General features: G+C 38.9%; 1 protein-coding gene across 2 annotated transcripts in view; it reads right to left on the reverse strand.

Moving 5' to 3' along the window:
* The window catches only part of itpr2 (inositol 1,4,5-trisphosphate receptor, type 2), a 158,928-nt gene that overhangs the window by 13,934 nt on the left and 123,332 nt on the right, over positions 1 to 21,662 (reverse strand). For both annotated transcript variants that reach the window (XM_088645779.1, XM_088645780.1), the window contains 7 exons: positions 20,838 to 21,013; positions 19,295 to 19,459; positions 18,560 to 18,743; positions 15,253 to 15,339; positions 12,809 to 12,939; positions 8,927 to 9,092; positions 8,471 to 8,631 (listed from right to left, as the gene is read on the reverse strand). In XM_088645779.1, the coding sequence (XP_088501905.1) occupies positions 8,471 to 8,631; positions 8,927 to 9,092; positions 12,809 to 12,939; positions 15,253 to 15,339; positions 18,560 to 18,743; positions 19,295 to 19,459; positions 20,838 to 21,013 (1,070 nt within the window). The remainder of the gene's footprint in view (positions 1 to 8,470; positions 8,632 to 8,926; positions 9,093 to 12,808; positions 12,940 to 15,252; positions 15,340 to 18,559; positions 18,744 to 19,294; positions 19,460 to 20,837; positions 21,014 to 21,662) is intronic.

Below are 21,662 nucleotides of genomic sequence, written 5' to 3' on the forward strand. Positions count from 1 at the left end.
TGTCATTGTAATAGTTTAAAGTCCATGTCTTTAACAGCTATGAGTGTTAGAAAATAATAATTTATCCCAGGAGCCCAGAGCCTTCAGAGTTTTAGAAAGAAAAATATGGTTTTAATATACTCAGTTGCCTTCACAAATCCCCTCGGCAATTATCTGCAATCCAAGGGTGACTGACAAATGCTTGGGGACTCTAAATAAGAACTAAAACCACAAATTCAGCTCCTATTCACAGAACAACCTTCATCTAATGCTACCACACTAACACAGTTACAGTATGTATGTATGTTTTAACAGGTTACCAGTAGAAACCTGTCAATTGCCCAAAAAGCAATCTATTGTAATTGCAAAATCAATAAGCTTTCATTTTTCACTTGCATGTTACCAACAGCAGGTTACTGCCATCTGGAAAGAGACCAGCAGCTAATGCGTGCCTTGTGATTTAAACATCACTTTAAATATCCCAGAGCAAAGACAGCAGGTGGCCCAACGCCAAAACCAAACAAACACCTTCATACATTAATGCAAGCTGCCCTTTCAGGTCCTTCTAATACACCTTGCAGTTAAATCCAGCCAACTCAGCCATTCTCACATCACAGTTTCAGCTCCCAGCGACCTGAATTCACAGCTGCTGCGCTGCACCTGCGTCATGAGAAGCTCTCCCTGCCCCTGCCAGAATCCAATCCCGGCCTCCTGTGAGCCCCGCGCGGGCCCGCGGCCACTGGCTAGGCAGTAGTTACCGCCGCCATGCCAAACACCGGGTCCTTGGCCGCAGGAGAAATTGACACAGCAGCAGTGACAAGTGCAGGCCTACTCTGCCCCTGCAGGGATTCACTCATGGTTACTACTGGGCCCAGAGTCGCACAGCACTGCTCTCTAGCTAGAGGAGAATTCAGTTGTGCCACAGTAACGGGGCTTCTGCCGCAGCAGGGTTTTCAGAGGGGAGTGACGTAACTCACCCAGCGGGTGGTGCTCCGTTACACGACCTCCCACCTTTACTGCACGCCACCTTTCTCTGGCACAGCACACCAGATCCCGTGAGAGCTGTTGAGGCTCCAGTCTCCGCTAATGCTGTGCCTGCTCTCAGCTTCTCAAACGAGAGATCACTGCACTTGTTTTCATTGCAAGCAGTATCAAGGGAGGAGGATAAAGATGACAGCCATGACTTTCCCAAGGAACCACACACATTGCTCTGGAAATCCATGAAAGACTATATAGGATGGCACGTGGTTCTGTGGCTGGGATTGGGGACCTGTGTTCTATACCTGGCATGCAATCTGCGTGGCGTTTGTATGTTCTCCCTGTGTTTCCTCCCACAGTCTCCCACAGAGACATACTGGTACTGCAGGTTAACTGGCCCCTGGTGTGAGTGTGTGCGTGTCGTGTTTGTGTCTGTGTCTGTGCGTGGCCTGTGATGGACTGGTGTCCTGTCCAGGGTGTATGCTGCCTAGCGCCCATTGCTTGCCAAGATAGTCTCTGGATCCAATGCCACACTATACTGGATAAAGTGGTTAGAAGGTGGATTAATGGATATCCTGCTTTCAGATCGGGGCAACAGCCAAGAGGAATCACTTCATACTTCTTAAAACTTGCCTCTTACTGTATAGGGAGCTATTCACAAAAGCACTTGCCGATTGATAGTTGGATTTCGTAAAAAATAAGTCACACATAGCGATATTCTTGAACTTAACTATGAAGATGACTTTAGCCATTTCATGAAAGAGCCTGTACAGTAGTAGTTCAAGGGCAGAATTCCATCTGCTTTTGATGACATCATCAGCATTGTTTTCCGAGTGCCACTGGTCAATGTTTCACACAGAAAAATGGAATCTACAGACAGCACTGTAGCAAGGGACTTGGAAATGCACTATTAATTCTAGAACTCTTAAAAAATGATCCGAAATTTGCGTTTGAAACTAAATGGCATATTGCTCAAAATACTGTAGTCGTTTTCACAGGATGTTAATGAGACAATGAAAAGATTTTGTCATATGGAAGCAATATATGTATTATTGTGGTATTTTCTAAATATAAATATCACAGGAACATCTAGCTAGATAACAGAGCACAATACTGTAATAAATTTGTTGACTTTTTTTGTATAGTTTATAACATGAGATAGTCTTTAACCCTCATCAATTAATTTAAAACTCTTCTTGTTTTTGAGTTCTTCAAATGTCTTAGGGGCTTAATGAAACCTTTTAGTTGTCTTAATGGATTGTAGTCACAGTTTAACAAGTGTCTATGCCCGTAATCATGTACAGTACACAAGTTTGGTTTACCCTATTAACAGCCATTGATCCTGTATGAACAGAGACCACAGCTCTTGGAATAATATTCGTAAGTTTTTTTCCCTATAAAATCAACTCTCCAAGGTGCACAGAGAAAGAGGGGATTTGTCAGCACTGTGAGCACTAGAACTTAGAAATTGGGTTGCTGTGTCATTTTTTTGCTATTACCCTTGGCCATACATAAGAGATTCAAACTGAACACATTTAAAGTGAAGAACTATTGAAGATACCCAAGTTTTGTCAATAATAAGTAACTTTCTTAAATGATTCCCTTCATTATACTCTTCCACTGTGGCCTGTGGTCTCCAGCTTTGTATCAGAATTCCAATGACAGAACTTCCAGCTGTTTCTGTCCGTGAAGGTCATTGTTTTCTAAAGGTTATGTTAAATAAAAGATAATTCTGTCCAACGGAATTTCAAGTAAGAGGGGGGATGTCAAAACAAGAGCGTGAACATACTTTAAAGGGTACAGCTCCCCAGAAGAGCTTTCAGGGCTTACTGTAAAAAAATAACAAGCTCCTTTTCAGAAGGTGAATTAACAATACTCAATGGGCTTCATCCCATTCTGCAGTATCAGACCTTCTTCTGTAATAGCTCCCCGTACAGCACGAGGCACGTTTTAAGAAATATTAAGTGATTCTTCTTGGCTGTTGCCCTAATTTTCTCCCGATTGTGAAGCGGCCTCAAAAAGGAAACACACAAACAAATTAAAGAAATGTGCGACACCTTTTTCTGCATTATTGAAATGATTTTTTTTACATTGATCATAAGAATAACATCAACATTATCCAGGTACTTTTCCCAGAATTAACAAAGGTTTTTCTCTCAAAATGCAACATAGCCTGGTTCATAAGAATCCCTTTCAACGGCTTCAGCTTTCAATCTCACATTTTTAAAGTAAAAAACCTTGCTGGTCTCGGATACAAAGAAGACACAGACATTTCTGTACTCTTCAGAATGTATTTCAGATAGCTGAATCGAGTATTGAAGACTCACGTTCATCAACATCAATGGGATCTTTCTAGGTCACATACCGTATAAAAGCAAGGGTCAGAGTTGCTATGTCATGTATGTTAAAATAACTTTAAAAATAAAAGGATAGAAACATTTTTTTTTCCTTTGGATGCACAAGTTCTAGGAAACAATCTGCTCTTGATAAATACGCACGCAATTTAAACCCCTTAAAATACAAAACAGTTTCCATTGGTCTAGTTAAGTAACAGAAAGGGAACTTGCGAAGATTTTGTTCTTAATGCTCACATGCAATCCCTGCCAAACCGTACTGTGGTACTTTTGAAAGATGTCGTGATGTGTCTTTTCGAAAAAAAAAAATAGTTTGATCAGTTGTACCACAATCTTTCGCAAGCTCTGTATTCATGTGGGGTGTTTGCCTGACAGGAAATCCCCTTATTGTCAGGTGTTGAACATACTTTTGAAAAGAGGAAAAAATACAATAATAACAAAACAGATAATAGTTTTTTTATATTAAATAATTCTGTTCAACAAATCTCAAATTGAATTAGTATCGCACACGTTAAAACCTAAGCATCTTTTTAGCTAAACAGGGATTTCTAACCCTTAACTTTGACTGTTTGTGTCAGGCTTTCAAGCACGTACTACAATACAACAAGCTCTCTCAAAAGAGGTACCCTTCTTGTTTTCTGGAACTTGGTGTTAATGGAAAATCGTGTATGTGCCTGTTCATGCTAATATCTCATCTACTTGGCTGTTTTAATACCAGGGGATATGCAAATGAATGCTTTGAAAAAAAAGCCCAGGGTAAATGTATAACTCTTAAAAGCTACTTAAGCTATAAGAAGATGGATTTACCTACTGTAATTTTAGGTACAGGTCATGAAATCTAATCAAATACTAAATGTCAGATTGTTAGGTCTGAACTTTCCAAGCTATCTCTTGAGGCTGACACATCAGGGAACCTTCCTGATTACTAGTGCAATTGTAAATATTTCAGATTAGTGACATGCAGACCTGTCCTCTGTTTTGAGTTCAATTCTTAAAACATATTCACACAATCATTAAAAGAAAATACAATTTCACATTACCTTCTTGAATATATTCTCATATGCATTAGATCATGTTTTGCTTTGAAGAATAATACCCTGAGCATTATTATTTAGTGGAAGACTTGTTATTGTCCTTATTTTTCCTATATCTAAAACATAGTATGTATGTATAGTATGTGTGATGGACTAGGTGGAATTTTCCTATGCCAGCCACCATCTTGGCTCAAACCCATGCTATGGTGTGACCTTGAGCCAAGATGGCTGCCGGGTAACTGGGAACAGGTGTTGAAATAGACACACCTGTGCTGATCTATGTGTATGTGGGGCACTCTGAATGGATTGAATTCTGTGTTTCAGTTGACACGTACTGTATAAGAAAGCACCCCGTGGAGAGAGTCCTTCAGTAGAGAAACAGTATAAACAAAACAGTTCAAACTGCCCATTGCCATATTCGAGGTGCCAGTGTTATGAAATGTGACCCTGTTCAAATGAACTCAGCCAGAAGGGAGAGAGAGTTATGGCTCTGGAGGCAGGAGTTCTTCTTAGAGCTGGACTGGGTTGGCTGACATGCTAGTGAGACTCAATGAACTGTCAGGCAGGTTGAAAATACTGTATATAGTAAATGCAGGTTGTGGACCAGCAAGTCATGTGGTGGTTTGTTAGCCAGGCCCAGTGGCCTGCTGTTAATAAATCATAAAAGACAGTAAATAAATAAAGAATGCTCTGCACAGTAACAGCTACAGACCAGCTATAGACCAAGGAGAGGCTTGGGGTAAGAGAAAGAGGAAAGTGTTCTGATAAAGATAAATGTCTAGGAAAAGGAATGAAAGAACAAAAGAGAGCTAAATATGGAGGAATTTTCGTGCAATCAAAATTCCTGAGCTTAGCCAAAAGCAAATGGGCTAGAGAAAGAGTTGGGTAACAGAGTCATTTGGAATTAAACCCTAAAGCTTAATGTAAAAAAGTGCGCTGACTTGGCAGAGGGAGACCTGTGTGTGACGGGGAACACCCTGCAGGAAACAGCGAGAGCAGTAAGAGAGAAGAACAATAACATAAGAAAGGATTCCCCTTATTTGTAACCTTGCGACTATCTGTCTTCAATCCTGAAAAGATTCAGTAGAAATCCGATGGGAATTCAGAGGGAAACATCAGGAGCCAGGGTGGTGGACTGATGCTACTAAAAAAAATAACTACTGGCACTGGTACAGCATGTGAATTACTGCTTGTTGTAAAGAGAAACTAAAACTATATAAAATCTAGAGTTTTATGTTACAGCAAGTCTGAATTTCAAATGCAAAAATACTTTTGCAAGATATAGGACATATACAAACATATCAAGCTTTTAGAGTTACAAAGTATGTGCATATGAAATGTTCATTATTTTTTATACTAGAAAAGGAATCTTCATTCAACTCTGTTTCTTACGTGTGCTGGTAAATGTTTTCACTGAATAGCTACAGTACTTTCTAGATGGAGTATCTAAGGTATTTTAAGTTTCAGTTTCCACAATCAAAATAACACACAATTATGCAAAATATCATCCGCCCAGCATTTTTTCAGACCACTTTTCCTTGAGAAGATCATGGCACCAAAAGATGAGTCTATCACTAATTCCATTATAAAAGTCTGAAGAGCCCTTTACAATTACAACAGAACACTTGAAACAGAACAATTCATCAGGTCAAATCAATAGCACACATAAGCAGCCCAAATGTGTCATAGATCAACACTCACAAAACTGTGCAGCTGAGATCCCTGTCAGCAGAGCACTCCATTACTGCCTTCAGCCATAACTGGCTAATAAACGCATTTATGTAGAAACTAGTTAAGCAAGTCACTCAGTTTATCCAAATCTGCTTACACAATCAGGTATTAATCTTTTTTTCTTAAAATGTACTTGTGGCAGACCTTCATGTTGAACTGTATTGCTTGGGATTTTTCTGCACAAAAAAAAAAAAAACATTCCCATATACAGACCATCAGTATCCCTTCTGTTTTCCCTCTGGTGCATCTAAGCTTACTGATTGATGTTTATAAGAAAGACCCGTTTATTCGATTGCAGGCAAACTGTGGAGAACCCACTGAATCCCTTGAGAATGAAGCCAGTAATGTAAGTGTCAGATGTAAAATATGATACTTAAATATGCACTAAAATCATCTCTTCTCTGTGTTTTTGAATGGATGTAACACTTTATGGGCTACTATACTACAGCCATTCCATGAAGGGTTACAAACTCACACCATGCTTGCCAAGATGTGATATACTTCTATTAGCTAGGAATAACCTGCAGGCCATCCTGAGGCTTGGCTGCTACTTTGAAACTATCCACTATCACAGGAAAGCTGGGATTTGTGTCTGGCTCTGGCATTTTGTTTAACCAGGTTTTTATTCAGTGAAACCATCTGATTTCAGGCATAAAATTAAATCTTGTTTTTTTTTTCCCCTTCACAGCATTTTTCCATAAAAGATTTAAGATTTCACTGCATTTCCTATGGTCTGCAGACAAAACAAATTGTAGAAATCTGAATGACTTTTCAGCTGAGACATGAAGGACGGTGTGCAATATTTTAGCATTAACTCTTTAAGGCAGCTTTAAGACCAGGCATTCTTTACCTGGGAAACGGCAGAGTGACCAAACTCCAGTCATATCCCTGGAAAATCTATAACAAATGTATGACTGCGCCGAATCTTGCTCTTTAGGTGTTAAGTCATATGACTTGAAATCCCTCAACTTAAACTTATTTCGATGTACCACAAAAACCTAATTTCTTGTGTGAGCTCCATTAGCACTACACGTATGGCTTGGTGGTGTTTCTTAAGGATATTTATATTTTGTAGATGCTTACATTTTCATAGCCTTACATAATGGTTTATATACTGTAGATACAAACTGTTGAAACGTTTCAACAGTCTCCAATCACAATGTCTTGCTAAGGGTTTCCAGGAACTAGAATAGTTTAATGTTAAACTGTAAACATCCCATTGTAAGATTAGACATAAGAGGCCAAATGGATCCTCTAGTCCATTTGGTAGCAAAACAGCTAACTGAATCTCATCCATTAGTGTGCTGAAAAAAAAACAAGCTATCATCTTCAGAAACATGGCTGGGTAGCTTGTTCCAGACTCCCACAAACCTTTGGGGAAAAAAGTGCCTCCTGGTCTCAGTCTAAAATTCACTTGGCACCTCTGGTTAACATATCAGTGGTGATTCTGAAAAAGTCCACTGGGTTGCCTCAAGCCAGCTTCAAAGGATTTTGAATGCTTGGATCACAGCCCCTCTTAGTCTTCTCTGTTCAAGACTAAAAGGGATCAGTTCCTTCAGCCTGCCTGTATCGAGGTTCTCTTCTCTGGGCTGATTCCAAAGCAGCAACATTTCATCTGGGTACAGGACCTCCTAACTAGATGTGAGTGTATGACACTGAATTGTGTGGTGAACTATACTTTAAATGATGAATCAACCCGAAATGAAACAGCTAGCGCAGAACATGAACATGTGAAACTCTATGTGGTTTCCTTTGAAATGTGCGTTCACTGTGTACGTCATCTTTAATGTCGATCACATTTCTGCTACCACAGGTCTAAGGTCACACCCAAACTCAAATTATAATGACTACAAATGCATAAATGCATTCATTTATTAACTGCTACTGTATATCCAATACAAGATTGTAGGGGAGCCAAAGCCTAGTGTTTATATGTACAGTCTGGCATTTATAAATATTTTTCAAGAAAATGCTTTTGTTTCTGCTTTGCAGTACTGTATAAAACAAAAGTTACTAGCATGCATTAGGTGATGAGACAGTTAAAGTTAAATCATGAGTTGATTAGAAAAGGAGATTTTGTTTCTGGCTTACATAAAGTTCTTGCACTTATCTTTTCAGAAAATCAAATTAGTTCAGATAGCCTTTTAATCCTTACCGATCTGATTTTACAATGGGTCTTTGACTTGTGGAAGCACAATCGTTCATCACATTTTCAACAAGCACAGTATGATCAGATTTTGAGTTCACACTAGACAAAAGTGTTCTAAATTTCATACAACTGAAATCATTGTTTATCCTGAAGAATAACTGTCCTTCCTTTGTTGAGGGATAAAGAAGGGTATATTTCTAAATACTTTCCCTAAAAAAAAAACATATAGATGACAATAGACTTACCATGATCATCTGAGCAACGTAACTTTCAGGTCCAGTATATTCAGTCGGATCTTTCACTTTAACCAGAACTATGAAGTACAGGTAATGCCACATGTTATGTTCTGACTTTATATGCTCCTCAAAAGAAACTGTCTTGTTGTCAAATTTATCTCTCTCAAGCCCTGCAACAAAAAAAGGAAAAAAAAAGCTTTTTAGACTAAACAGTGTCAGATCTTCATATTCATTAACTAAAGTATCTACTGCATCATAAATTAACAAAAAAACATAAAAATGTAATAATTTTACATAAATACAGTTTAGTTACTCAGTGAAGGCCATTGCTTGAATCTACAATAATGAAAGAAGTCATATTTTAAAAGACTAGAAGGACCGATTGGTTTAACTGATGTTAGTTGAAAGTAGCTGCCTGACTCTTTATAATGTATGTTAAATCCCTCTGCTTAACAGGGCACTTACCACAGATGAAACAGGTGGTTTTCAGAATTTCTTCTTTCCTCTGCTTTTCACTTCTCAAGTCTGCAAATGTGTCAATGATGACTCCAAAAATGAGATTGAGGACAATGATGATGACAATGAAGAAGAACAGCAGGTCATACACAACACGTGCAGCAAATAGGGGCTCCTGAAAATAGAATCACAAGTTAAACTCAGCTGAGATCTCCCCGTCAAAGTAAAATGTCCTGTTATTTAAACTAATATCTAAATTTACCCACTGTAATACTGTCATACTGGCAAACAACAATTATTCCTACACCCTAGAACTGTGAAAAATGTGAAAACTCTGCAGGGGGAGAACACATCTCCAAAACACTGTAAATAGTTTATATTTTATAAGAAGGTGAGGTAAATGAGAAGAGCAATGGTCCTAATACAGATCAGCCAAATTTGAACATTTATCTCTTATCTTTACTCTGTTTTCTATTCATGTTCTCATTCCAAACACAGGCATTAGATTGAATTGCTGAATGTTATTTAAGAATTCATATTTTATGAGAAACCTTAACAAAGTTAGTGAAAACAAATATACCATATTGCATTCCCTGTATGTCCATTACTATTGTTGCCTGTCCGGGAGATCTCTAAGGTTAGTTGAAAAAGAAAATCATGCTGCTATCCCTAAGGATCGTATTTCCAGTTATATACAGTACATACTGTATATATGATCCTCTGTTTTAGTTCTAATGATTGTTTCAATAATCTTAGAAGTAATATAAGACTGGTCAATTAATTGGTACAGTTTTGTCACACTTTTTATTGATAGGTCATCAATCATCAGAAATTTTTCCATGAATATTACTCCCATCTTGAGCAACTGTTGGAAGGGTTTTGCTAATATATTGAGAATCACAACATTTGCTTCCTTATATACAAGTTCTACGATATCACCAAGCCCGAGAGGTTTGCTTAGCTCAAGTTATTCAAACACCTGCAGAAAGCCTGCCTCCTCTATGCTAATATTATTTAAGACATAAATCTGTCCTTCCTGAGCCTAAGGCATGTTGATGAATTCTTCCTTGAGAGAAATATTCATTTACTACACGAGCCAGTTTTCTTCCATTGTCTAGAAATGTCCACATTGTCATCCTGGATACATTTTACTTCATCCTTTACTCTTCCTTTGCTGTTAGAATATGTAAAAGATGTTTTTCTATTTTCGTCAGTTTTTTAAATAATTTCACAAGGCGAAATCTCTCTACTTATATTTTTCTTAAATGACTGACTAAATCACTTGGGCCAAGGCTTGCTAGCTTTTGATTTTCTTACTGAGTGGAATATCTTGAAACCGCTGAAATCTATTCTCTGCAAATTCTGTATCCCTACTATCACATTTTACTTCTTGTATGCTCTGTCTCATTCCTTCCAAACTTTTAGTGTATTCCAGTGGTTTAACACCTTCACATAACAGCATCTTGGCTGGCTCTGAATAAAACTGTCACATTCTTAAAGCTTTCATCCAGAACTAAACTAGAAACATGCAATATCAGAAAAACAGCAATGTGCCAAAAACAGCCACAGCTGAAAGAAAGAAAGGCAAAGCGACACTTTTCAACCAGAATTGTAAAAATCTGTCCCATGCTTGCAAATGTCCTGTTCTTACACGTGATCCTCTGGATTCAGAGAGAAGACAGGTTCTGAGAATAAAAGCCTGGTAACTTTCTCATGTACTTAGCTCTCCAGTTTCACACCCTGTCAAACTGTTCTTAGTACTGGTAGTACAAGGCATTCTTTTATTCTAGTAGCAGTCAGGCAGGCAGGCTAAGCAGCTTATATCAGCAGGGGTTTTGCCACCAAACCTTCCCATGGCATTTATACTTATCGTTGCACATCTACAGAGCTGCAGATCGCAGACTCAAATAAAAATGAGAGGAGGCAGTACTTTGGCCACAATTAGTTATTTGCCCTCTGTAAGGGAAAGCAATATTTTCTGCTTAAATACACGTATTGAACTCCAGCACCACGGAGGAGTGTCGCACATTCGTTTTGTTTCTGAGAATAGTTTATACATATATCTAATTTCAACCCCTAACATAACTACATCCTCACACATGGCCACAGCAGGCCTATCTGCTCCTTCTCACCTTGCAAGCCCACTGTAACAGCAGAGTTAAAAGTGTCTCAAGGACAATGTCACACTACTGTGACTGATGAAACTGCCGAATAAGGGGCACCTGGCCCGCCACACTTGTTGCATTTCAAGCTGAGAGCAAATGCTCAGTCACCTTTGAGCCCAAGCCACCCTGACGGCGATCGGTGAATCGTCAGATGCACCTCAGTAGCTCCTAGTCACAGCTCACTTTTTGCAACAGAGCAAAGAATTAAACTAGAGACCGTCCTGCACTCTTGCCTCCTTCTAAACATTTTGCATTATTTTCCCTCATTATGAAACATTGCCCACCAAAGCTCTGCAGATTTCATACTGTCAAATTATTTTTTCATTGTGTGCCCTATCAGAGCCTGTTTTACAAGCCACCAGTGGGGCTTGCACGGTCTCAGTAAGAGGCCTGTTCAGAGCTGGGGGTCAAAATCCCGCCTAGCAACACCATCAACCACTACAGAAAACTTCAAACTTCAAAACCAAGGGAGGCCAAGCCCAACTATGATCAAAACCAGTGTCAGCAATTCCAAGGTGATTACAGCTCAATCTGGAAAGTGAACTCTGCAGGATAATCTTTGCATAAATTAGTGGATTCAGTGTATGATGCTGTGCCAAAGAAGCTGTAAGCATTCAATGCCCTTCACAGCACACTGACTACAAGATGCAAAACAGCTGTGGTCCCCTCCAGTCTTATGTAATATAAGTTAAACTGGATCTATACAATAAAGCTTTTTAATTTGATGGTTTAAGACATGCTTATGCTTAGGCATAATGCTGTATTTGAAGTCATGATACAATAAAAGGAACTTTGCTCACTTTGGTGTACTTGTATTTGGGTTTGTAGCTAGTAAATGTCTTAAAATGACTACCACATAGGTTATAGTAGTTCAGGTGGGTAGCTGCGTCAGCATGCGTAGGCTGCAAAGGAACAAGTAATAGGTTTATTCCATGCTGAAAAAAAGAAGAAAGAGAACACAACGTTTCGGCTGTGGAGCCTTCTTCAGGCGCACACCTGAAGAAGGCTCCACGGCCGAAACGTTGTGTTCTCTTTCTTCTTTTTTTCAGCATGGAATAAACCTATTACTTGTTCCTTTACCACATAGGTTAGATGGGTCCAATGGTCTCCTAGTGTTTGCACCCCTTCTTATGTTCTTAAACTCAGCTTGCTTAGTCAGATGAACACACTACAATTTGTCATTTAGAATACACAATGTCATTTGGGAATACACAATGCTGAGAAAGCCCTGACCACTGGATAAGATCACCCACATACTCCAGAAAGCAGCTGGCATAAAACATGGCATTTGTAAAGATAATTCTTTTTCAGAAGTGAATAGTCACCCACATCTTTGCTACGGGGTAAACTGAGTACCTCATTGATCTATATTTTGCTTTATACAAGACAGCAACTCATTCACATACTCGTAACACTTGTGTGGGACTACTCTCTTTCCTGGTAAGGAAACAGTAGGAGGAAGACCCTGCAAGGGTATTTCTTTCAACTACAGCTTTTCAACTTTGAAGCTTATATGCAGTCATTTGCAAGAATCTTGATGTGTTACAATGGGTAGACTAATACAATGTGATCTATAAGAAAAAATAAATGAAATGCTGACCAACTCATTATATCACGGAACCAAAAAGTTACCCAAGTAGTCTTTGTGTTTGTTTAAGCTTGTAAAAGCTCAAACTACTGTCAAATATCCAGGAGGAGAGAAGGCAGGAATAAAGTTGTCACTTACGTCTTTTGAAGGTTTCCTGAGCACATCTCCCACTCCTCCTCCGTTCCTGAGACCCTGGTTCAAGACTGTGACGATACACATCAGCAACGTGTCACAGACTTGCTCTGTCCCATCATTCTCTTCTGCTAGAGCTTCAGAAACAACAAAAAGATCCTTATCAGACAGATTTCAAAAGCTGGAACTAACCACTCGCCTTTAGAATCAGACTCTCTCACAAATAAGCAAATTACAAAGGAACGTTGTGAGATGAAAGTCAATGCACATATATGTTTTGTTTTTTTCATTCCACTGCATCTAATTACCAATAATTCCATAAAATGATTGATGTTCACCCCAAAGAATCAAAACTATACTGTATCTGGAATACAACCCGTTTCCTCTGGTATAAGCACCCTTCTATTGAACAGACACTTAATTCTAAATGATTCTATTTTGAAAAACAAACAGAAGGCTACTGTATGTGCCCAAGAAACAAAGAAGAAAAGCCCTTTTAGTATGCAAATCAAAGTATCAGTATTACTTTGCCAGAAAGCAAAATGTTATGTGTCCATTTGTACGTACTTAACTTCATGGATTTTATTTTAGTCTTTCCTTCTCACAAACATAAATAAAAATAAAAGTGTCTAAGAAAAGCTGTTCAGAAGAGGGGAAGGTCTTGTCTATTCAGCTCGCTTAGTTCTAGTAGCCAATTGATCTGAGGATGACCAGGCCAAAGTATCAGCTGGCATCAACAACCTGACTGAGCAACTAATACCAGGCTCCCACAATTCCCTGCACAAAGGAGTGTTTCCTGTTGGGTCTTAAATGCACTATAGTTTTTACTTGTGTCCTCTGGATCCTGTTTCATGGTTGATCGTGTAGAAGCCCATTACTACTCTGTCAATACTCTGAGGATTCTGAAAACCTGAATTTAGTCCCCTTTTAGACTTTTCTAAGACTGAATAGATTAAGTTCTTTTAACATGTCAATCCTTTTGGAATTTACCTAATGACTGTTATTTGGACTAAGGCTCTACACAATATTCTAAAATAAATACATACATTTCTAATTTAAGTGCACTTGAATGTGTTTACATTTTTCAATTTTTACAGAGTTTCTTGGCAGCTCTAATAATATACATGAATTGCTCTATATAATTAAAAAATCTAAAAAGCAGGATATTAATTACCTCAAACTTCTCTTCCTAATGATACGTCAGCTCTGCTGTTTGCAGGCTATAACGTATTGCTCATATTCAGAAGTTTTCATTTTTCCACAGTTTAAACCCCCCACAAGAGACACATTTAATCCAAAACACGTGTTAAACAACACATCACAGGTGATCAATTAAGCAGCACAGGGTTCTGAAGAAAGTGCATGACTTACTGTAAGCACACCAGAACAGTCAGCTCTTCATAAACATGGAAAGATATTCTTAGCGCTTAACCTTTTCAAGTGTGAAAAGGAAAGCACATCTCCCAGTTACCTAACAGCTTAAACACATTATTCAGCTAAAAAAGATTATGTTACAGATGAGAAAAAAAAATCCAGTTGCAGATGATTTGGTTAATTATTTTTCCACATCCTCCCCTATCGTGCGAACTAAAAGGCAAATATGCCGGTCCTTTCTTTTTCAGTATTAAAATATGAATGATGAAATATGCATGATGGATAAAAATAATGTTTCATCAGAAAACTCATACTTTAGCTCTGGTGCTGAACCAGCCGTTCAAAGCCTGTGTGAGTCTGTAAACCAATCAGATTTTCATACTAATAGCTGTCCTAATTCAGTAATTCATCTGATTTTTTGCTTTATTGAGCCAGATCTAAAACTGGTATGGTTAAATGGGTTGGATCAAGGCTCTTGACAAGTTTAATTCAGCACCTGCACTCGACCATCACCTTCTTAATAATGGAATAATGGAAAACCTACAACAAACGTTTTTATCGTATGTATGATATCATTTTAGTATCTTTGGGAGGAATATCTTACGGTTTTAGACCCATACATACCCAATCTTATGATGACCTAATCTTGTGAAGTTATACTCACAGGCCTATTTTGTAACAAAGCTTTTAATGCTTCTATATTACGCACAACCCATGTTCAAATTCTAAGTTTCCGAAAAAAAAAGTTCAAATTGTAAATTACAGTTTAAATCCAGGTTACTGTAGGATGCATTCACTATACATACTGTATGTGACTTTGACTTTATTTGGTCTGCAAGCCTACAGAGTATCAGATTGATCAAGGCAGCTACACACAGAGTGGTCCTCCACGATAATGTGGCACTGGCTTATTTCTTCCTGCAATAGCTGAAATGAAGGCCAGTGGTAGATCACAGTTACAAAACTGCAAACAATGGAATGCATGACGAAGAAATTATTATCGCAGCAACAAAATGCGCTGATTTTTAAACAGTATGCTAAAAATGGGACATCACAACTTAGTCAGAATGACCTACCTGTAGCAGAAGCTGGTAAGGAACCACTACAGTTTTCTTTTGAGCATGTTTCTGTCATTGCAGACGGTTTCAACATCTCCGCTTTGCCTGAGAAAAGCAGTTGTAATGGATCAAGCCTTCTCCACGCATACAACATATCATCCAATCTATTATAACACTTGTTTTGAGAACTACAAAAACTAGTTAATTGTAGTTAAACAAAACAGTCTGCTTTTGACATGTTCCATTTGCAAAACTGTGTTCACACTATGACTCTGAAGAAAGAAAATGGAATCCACTTGTCAAACTAATCCCAGTTTTCTGGGAACCACAGGCATAAGGAAAGGGGGAGAAAAGGCACATTAAAGCCCATTAACCGCTAAAGAATATAACTAAAATAATAGTCATTTGCATCTGTTACCATTTACCAAGCCTAATTGTGCTTTCGTATTCAATGATCATTAAACTGTTGTCAAAGCTTGCAGTAAGGCAGATTATGGAACCCCTTCATTTTCTCACAGTAATGCCCACTTGTGTTTTCAACCAGTTTATTTTGATTGTGAATAATTGAATTCCAGGGAACACTTAGAATATTCTCATACACCACATCCCATTAATTCATAATAGCTTTACCGTGTTCTGTATTAAGAGCTAGCTCTTGCAATAAAGCCGACCTTGGTGTTTATTTATGGTCCTAGCAACAGTCGTACTCAATTATCTGGGGAGTAATGCATGTTACATTGCAAATTAAAAATCCTGCACAGAATATGCTACTTGACGAGCTTACCTTATGCTACTTAGAGCTTTTGCATATCATTTGTTTGACTTCCTGATGTTTCTTTCTCTTCTCTATGGTAGCATTTTTGATGGCCTTTCAATTATGTTTATTATTAAAAAACGAATTCATCACAGTGCAATTGTAATACACAGTGATGTGCAGTATATTTGTTTTGCTAATACAATGAAAGACATTCAAAAAACGTGTCAGCCCATAAGCCTCACATAAATGAAAGATACTAATGGTCTCGCAGTTCTATATTAGCTGCTGTCAAGTAGCTATCTGGGCACTCTCATCAAGACTAGCCATCCACACAGGTATCCTTTGTTCAGACTCAGATTTGGTTGTTCATCACTGTCTTAATGCATAAAGTAACTCCCAGTTAAGCAGCTGTAAAATCATAAAACCTGGATGCTATTTTCACCTTTTTTCACTACCTTTTCAAATTCCCAGATAAGCATAATTCTTCCTAATTTTATACTTTAATTGTGCAACAATGACTCAGTCAGGAGTGGGCACAGTGGTACAGTCCTTAGTATTGCTGCCTTGAAGCACTGGGACACAGGTTTAGTTCCTGTGGTGTTACCTGTGTGATGTTTGCATGTTCTAACCCAAGTTCATATCCATACTGATAGTTCAAGTACAGAAGGTAGCTGTGTCAGCACACGTAGGCTGCAAAGGAACAAGTTAAAGGCTTATTCCATGCTGAAAAGAGAAGAAAGGAAACACAACATTTCAGCTGTGGAAACACACCCTCACACACCCGAAGAAGGCTCCACAGCCGAAACGTTGCGTTTCCTTTTTTCTCTTTTCAGCAGGGAATAAACCTTTAACTTGTTCCATGCTGGTAGGTTAGCTGGCTTCTAGGAAAACCTGCCCTTGTGTGAGTGTGTGTCCGTGTCTGAGTGTGTCCTGTGATGGACTGGCGTCTCATGCAGGGTGTATCCTGCTTGCCGGGTAGACTGGCTCCTCGGCAATCTTGTACTAGATAAAGGGTATAGAAAATGGGTGGCTGGACTCAATCAGGAGTCAGTTGGAAAAGTGATCACAGCACCTTCCATATATATCTGGACATGAAGAATTACAACATATTCCTTAAGCAGAGCAGCTGCAGCATTGCACCAACTTCAAGATTAACTGTGATATGGGAACTTGGCAAGGATTAAAAGGTTAAATGTCTGCTCCGAATTTTAATAATGCATTCACTTCAATGGTCACGGTTTGTGCTCTCTGAGTGTGAAAATACAGAGAATTATGATTAGGCTGGTAATTGATCTCTACAACTGAATACAGTGCCCACACAACGCAATGTTAATCCTTACCCAACAATTTCACATTGCAATAACAGATCTGGAGAAAATAATTTTCGAGGAACTTTCGCTTCATAAATTTATAAAGCTTTTGTATCTGGTATTGGAGCTCGAAATGTTGCACTACATCTACATCACCTATGTAGATATAATGTAGTTTGCATGACCTAAGTTTTTCCATAGTAACATGAGAAGAACTTAAGAAAATGTGACACATGGATGGAAGCCATTAACTAAGTTATTAGTTAATTGATCCAACGATCTCATCCAGTCAGTACTTAAAAAGAAGCCAGAGTATCATCCTAAAAAACTCCCACAACCCTCTGGGTAAAGAAGTGTCTTGCTGCATGTCCTCGATTTTAAATTAAATAAGTATTTTCCATTTGTGTCCTCTGAGTCATGTTTCAGTGTCCATTCTGAAGAAACCCACTGAGTTGACTTTGTTTTATGAAACGTCATATTATGTGAAAAAAGTTTTCTAATTGTACAGAAAGTCCTCTTAGCTGTCCCGCACTTAAAAGCTGTTGTCAGTCACCCTAACAAAGCAGATCTCTTGCAAAAAGTCAGCAGCACTCATGACTTCTTAAGGAGCACCTCCCTGATCATGAGTTCAAGCCTGTGTCAGGTCAGTAGACGAGTGCTTCTGAGGACATGGCAGGTTAGTTATCCAGGATTCTCTCAGCTCTGAGCAATAATAATGACCCCTGTGGTCCCCCTGGTCATTACACCTACTATGTTTTGAGCAGTCCGTATACATGCTGCGTTGCTACTTCAAACATCAACTTTAAAAATCCTTTCATCTTCTGACACCAAAAAAATCCAACACCATAATAGTTTACAACGTTTTTTCCAACGTTCTTAAAAGTATGACTCCACTTATGAGCGTCTGACAGGCCTCACACTGCGGTCACTTGGTCATGCTGGTAACTCCTGACCATCATAATCAGACTGTTTACAGAGTTGGCTCTTCGTGTCTCAAGGACTGTTATCCCAAGAAACTAATGAAGTTAAGAAAAAATGTGTTATTGCAACTTAGTTACATTAGGTTTTGCCATTGCTGTGAACTTTATCTGCGTCAGCGTCATTTGTAGTTATTCTCTGTGAGCAAACAAAAGCTTCACAGCTGACTCTAGGCCTGGGCCTGGTTCTGGGCCACGCATAGCAGATGGGGTTGGCCACGGTATAAGCTCACAACCTCCTTTCGAGGCTGCCGCACAATCTCCAAAAAAAGAGCATTTACCCATGCTGGGAAGCCTGTCCACCTCCATGCGGAAATCGTCTTTGAGGAAGAGGAAACCCACGATGGAGAAGAGGTAGACCAGTATAAGGGCCAGCACGGCGGTGAGGATGATGGAGCGCCCATTCCGCGTCACACTCTTGATCACGTTCAGCAGAGTCTCCTCTCTGTACACCAGATCAAAGAGCTGGGGGGACAGACACGTCACAAGGCCATGAGACAGGCTGCCTGTCCAAAATCACACGCGACAAAAACTCCCTTTTCTTTCCACTCACCTAACCAACTTCCTTCTCAAGGAAGAGACAATCTGCTGGAATGGCAGTGTCTTTATTCCAAGACTGTTCTAAACAGTATATACTGTATTTACGGCTTTGGGCTTCTAGTGGGTTCATAGTCTTTCTGGAGGAGGGGTGGAGGGAAAAACTTCACCTAACTAGAAGCAAATGTCAGTCTTAAGGCCACATTAAAATGATTAATGTGTTTTTTTTAAGAGAATCTTATTCATGCAGCTTAACTGTATATTCCACTTCTGCAAACTAACCCGCACCAAAATTTCAGAATGAAAATGAAGACAGAGCATCTCTGAAATTCATTCTGAAATTTTGGTGCGGGTTAGCATCTCTAACTGTGGCACTCACCACTGTGAATACTAACTGCTTAGAGCATAATCTTCACTAGTACATTCATTTTACATGCAAGAAATAAATTATATTGGAATAAAATAACATTGCCTCTTACCAAAAAGCTGTAGAAGAACTCGTGGACAAACAGTCCCAACATACAGACGATGACATAGGTCACGTGATACAAGAAGGCCATGTCCATGATAACTGCTTTATAGCCGCGCGTGAATGTTCCTCGGTTGCCAACAAAACTCACCAAAAACACAATTTTATTGAGAAGCTGAAAGAAAACCGTATATAGTCGTCAAAAGGGGTTGAAGAGAACTTTAATTATGGATGTAGTATAGAAATATGTGGATAGCAGAAGAAACAACTCTGAAGTACAGTACATCTTACCACAAGTATCTGCACATGATACAGCACCTAAGGGCTTATTCAATATTTACAGTGCTGTTTCATCAAACAGCTTGCATAGGCAAGTAAAAGTGACAGTGCAGGGCTGTTAATATATACAAGGCTCAGTTATCACACATTGGTGACAGTCTCTAAGAAGACCTTCTATTTTCTTGCCATTTGGCAAAGTGATCTACAGTAGGAGAGAGATACTCCTAATTTAATTGTAATTCAAAAACATGCTCTCTCCAGCCAAACCCATTGTGTATTACAGCTAAACTTTCAATGTATTGCCGAGGAAAAGTAGTTAAGCGGTTCTTTCGGAGGACAGCCTCTAACCCAGAGTGTGATATTGTGTGCTCCACACTTCCTCCTCTTAAAAACTCTAGCTCACCAAGTCTCTGAAGCTGCAAAATATGTCATTTATTTATTTCAACATGTTATGTTAACATAATACAGGGTGCTACACTTATTTTGACATGTTTGTTAAAATATTATAAGGTGTAATATGTAACATTTTAATTGGCAAATATTCCAAGAAGAAATTCTAAAAACAATAGTGTACAAGAGTCCCCTGACACTTGACAGCAAAATCTACATTTAGTCAGAGGCCGGATTAAAGTGATGTACATTTCCTTCTGAAACAAAATGAAGCCTTGGAAAGCCATGCTCTTTATTTAAAAATGTGTTCATTTGCATCAGCATAGCACTCAGTGGAGGTTATTCCACATGGAATGGACTTGAATTGGTCAGGGGCAACTTCTAGCCTCAAGCTCTGAGGGACACAGACACTGAACAAGTCTTTTTTCCAGTGTGTAGGGCAGCCAGGTTAGTACGAGGCTGTCGTGGTTGGCGAGCAGTGGTGAAATGTGCACTTTTGCGCAAATGTTTCCCTTTCAAGAAAACACGGGGCAAAAGCTCCACGAAAAACAACTTTTAATACATCAAATCACGTGGAAGGGCAATCAAGTCTGAAACGTGTAATCAGAATTAATGCTTGAAGGCAGAATCCAAAATGAGAACACAATGTCCTCTTTACTCTTTGCTCAACTCGGTGGTGCGTTTCACGTGTAAATGAAGCATTAAAATAGGAAAACGCTTAGTGTTTCTTTGAATAGCCTGTTTTATTTTGGACTTGCCGTTTTCAGACTCTTAGCACGCAGAGGGTTACACAATGTTAGGCAGGTCTTCATGCGTAGAACAGAACTTCTCTGGAAGAAAACATCGGAAGCAACTCATACTGTACCTCATGCCTGATAACTTACATTAGCTGCGCCAAGCAGTAACAGGGTAGGGCCCAGTCCCAATGTGTATATTGACCTGAGTATAACCGACACCAGGAAGGGCCTAATCCCTGCAGGTTTCGGTAAAATAATGAGCATAGCTGTGCACACCGCCACTGCCACCCATAAGAGAATGGACACAAAATGGGGGAGTATGCCTGTGAGAGAAAAACAAAAGCAAAATTCAGGTCCCAGAACGGTAAACACTTGCTCACTCCCTTCTTTACTGAATGTGAACTGAAAAATAAAAAGACACCAAGAACTCATATTACACTCATACACTTTCACACACCTGTGAGTATCTAAGGATATTATTCAATAAATGTTATTTAGAAACCAGGAATAATTTCTAGCAAAAAGGACTGACGCGATGGGACCAGTGTAGGGTATGTCTCTTTAACAGGTGGTTCACAGCACCAAAATGCAGGTCAACATTGAAAGTGACACAGGAAAAAAGGGATTTGATCTAATAACCCAGTTCTTGTTTGGATTCTGCAAACAAGTGCAAAAAAAGGAAGAAGTCTGAAAAATTCAAAAATCCGAGACACAACAACCTGTCTAGTCGCAGCAAGGCTGGAAAGGGAGCACACTGTTTCCGAAGGGATATTTATAGCAACTCGCTGCAATAACATCAGCTTCTGTAGATAGTAAATACTATATGTTCAGCTACTAAACGTATAAATATATTTAAAGGTAGGTTCTGCCAAAATGGATTTTGCTGTAGGCTAAAGGGCGATATAAAAAGCAATTATGCCAAACTCTGTTTTTAAAAATGTTTAACAAGATCAAATTCAAAGTGATCAAATT

The sequence above is a fragment of the Lepisosteus platostomus genome, chromosome 9, assembly GCF_059453375.1.
Source record: "Lepisosteus platostomus isolate fLepPlt1 chromosome 9, fLepPlt1.hap1, whole genome shotgun sequence".
Taxonomy (NCBI): Eukaryota; Metazoa; Chordata; class Actinopteri; order Semionotiformes; family Lepisosteidae; genus Lepisosteus; species Lepisosteus platostomus.